The sequence below is a fragment of the Grammomys surdaster genome, unplaced genomic scaffold (genome assembly GCF_004785775.1).
Source record: "Grammomys surdaster isolate TR1022 unplaced genomic scaffold, NIH_TR_1.0 126048, whole genome shotgun sequence".
Taxonomy (NCBI): domain Eukaryota; kingdom Metazoa; phylum Chordata; class Mammalia; order Rodentia; family Muridae; genus Grammomys; species Grammomys surdaster.
In genome coordinates, this window is record NW_021620860.1 from 2815275 (window position 1) to 2817731 (window position 2457).

The 2457-nt window shown below is 51.8% G+C and overlaps 1 protein-coding gene across 1 annotated transcript in view; it reads left to right on the plus strand.

Moving 5' to 3' along the window:
• Positions 1-302: 302 nt before the first annotated feature.
• The window catches only part of Cdk5rap3 (CDK5 regulatory subunit associated protein 3), an 8824-nt gene continuing 6669 nt past the window's right edge, over positions 303-2457 (plus strand). The window contains exons 1-2 of the mRNA XM_028755024.1: positions 303-426; positions 614-659. Coding sequence (XP_028610857.1) covers positions 421-426; positions 614-659 — 52 coding nt within the window. The 5' untranslated portion in view covers positions 303-420. The remainder of the gene's footprint in view (positions 427-613; positions 660-2457) is intronic.

A 2457-nucleotide genomic window follows, 5' to 3' on the forward strand; every position in this document is an offset into this window, starting at 1 on the left:
TTAACTACTTTCGAAAACGCCATCTGGAGGGCACTAGGACCCTGTCCGCAGACGCGTTCGTCCTCCTGCAGGGGGCTTCGCGCAGAGCGGAGAAAGACTACACCGGCTCTTGGGCGCCCCCTACCGCCACCGTGCAAGCGCAACACTCCTTCCTGGAGCTCACCGGGCCCGAGCCCGCCTCTCATCTCCCATTGGCTGTCTTTTATTCTCCCGCCCCTCCGGGACTCAGCCAATCAGAACGTCTTAATGGGCGGGGGCTTTCATCAGAGGGGCGGGGCGTGGGCTTGGATTGGCTCCGTTGAAGACGGCGACGTGGCTGAAGGAGGCCGGTTTGTTTCTGAACTGAGGCTCAGGCACACCGCTCAGGATTGGTGTTGGGCCGGGCGGGGGTCTGTGACCGGAAGCGGAAGTGGAGAAAGGATGCAGGTGTGGGGGATCAGGGCTGGAGAAACTGGGTCTGTCATGGGACTCCTGTCCTGCTTCCTCAACTCCTCCCGTCCTCAGTCAGACGCTCTGCCCCTGCAGGGTGGCGGTTGGGTTCGTGGAATGAGCGCGTGCGAGGCACGTCGCCTTCCTGCGTTCACGCCCCCCTCCCGGTTGTATTTCCCACCAGGACCACCAGCACGTGCCCATCGACATCCAGACCAGCAAGCTGCTCGGTAGGAAAGGGCGCCCCCGCGCGGTCGGCTGTCGGGGGAGGTCTGCTAGTTGCCCCCGTCACCAGCATCCAGGAGCTGTGAAAGTTCCGGTTGAGATGCCTTACTCTAAGCGAGCTGTTTGCTCTTCAAGGAAGGAAACATGGAAAGCCTATATACCTTTAACATTTATAACGTTATCAAATCGTATTCAGGCATACAGGACAAGTGGATAGTGTTAAAGATGGACAATTGCCAAATGGCTGATCCATTTGGAACCTAACTCTGTTTGGTTCTGTCTTCATGCTTTTTGCATTATTTTGGGTGGGTAAACCCCAGGTAAACCCCTCCCACTTACTTAAAAAGTTCCCTTTGGATTTAGGGAGAAGAGGGACCTAAGACTCAGATACAGACCTCTTATGCTAGCCATGGTGGCTCATGCTGGTAACCATAGTACTTGGGAGACTGAGGCAGGAGGATTGGTGGCAGTTCTCAGACAGCCTGGTTTACATAGCAGGTACCAGGCTACATACTTGGTAGCAATGAACACTTAGCCCCCCCCCCCAAAAAAAAAGTCTTTAGTCCTAGCACTCAGGAGGTAAAGGCAGGCTGGCAGGCCTGGTCCACATAGCAAGCTCCGGGGCAGCCAGGACTACATGGAGAGACCCTATCTCAAATGAAAGACAGAGACAAGATGACCTTTCAGTGGCCAGGCAGTCTCTGCATCTGGTTTCCATCCCTCATTCTGTCACATCTGGATGTGCACAGCCCCAGAAATGTTCACCAGATTCACCAGTCCATTGTTAATCGTGGCCTTAAGAGGGTGTTTGCTGACCTCAGCCCCTTGTAGGAATACTGACATCTATGGTTTTCCTTTCTGACAGCTTGAGAGAAACTCAGCAGAGACAGAATTTCTGATACTGTTGTTGCTTGAGATAAGTTGACCAGTTGGCAGATTTGTCAACAAGGCCACCTTTGCAAATGAAAGGGGGCGTTCAGCCCTTTGATGGGTACTGCCTTAGCCTCCCAAGTGCCAGGCATGGGCCACCATAGTGTGTGGCCACCTGCTGTATCTACCCTGATGTACTAGCTTGTCCTCGAGTCCTGAGAAGAACTGGTAGGACAGTGCTTACTGAGCATTGTTCCGTGCCTACTGCTGTTTTACACTTGTCTTTATTAAAATGAAATCACTGAGGTTTAGTGAGTCACTGCGATGCACAAGGCATGGTGCATAGCACGTCATCCTGTGTTTGGGGAAACTGAGGCACAGCGATAGAAAGAAACTTAGAGCCAGCTAGATGGCTCAGTAGGTAAATGTTCTTACTGTCAAACCTGATGACCTGAGTTCTATATCAGGACCCACGTGATGGACGGCGAGACCTAGCTCTCAGGAGTTGTCATCTGACCTCCACTTGTGAGCTGTGGCACATGTGTACACACACATATGTGCACACTGAATAAATAATTAAGTTTTTAATAAAAAAAAATTTTAAGAACTTGATAATTAGACCCCAGGACCATCTAACTGTAAAACTTTAGTTTTCTCCTTAGGAGATGGGCATGGCTGTTAGGCCTCAAAACATGTCAGCTATACTAGTAGTCATGTGGCAGAGTGGTACTTCGGGGTCCAGATCAGCGACTAGGCTGGGCAGCGGTGGTGCACACCTTTAATCCCAGCACTGAGGAGGCAGAGGGTTTCTGTGAGTTCGAGGGCAACCTGGTCTACACAGTGAGTTCCAGGACATATAGCCAGGGCTATATAGAGAGATGCTGTCGAGAGAGAGAGAGAGAGAGAGAGAGAGAGAGAGAGAGAGAGAGAGAG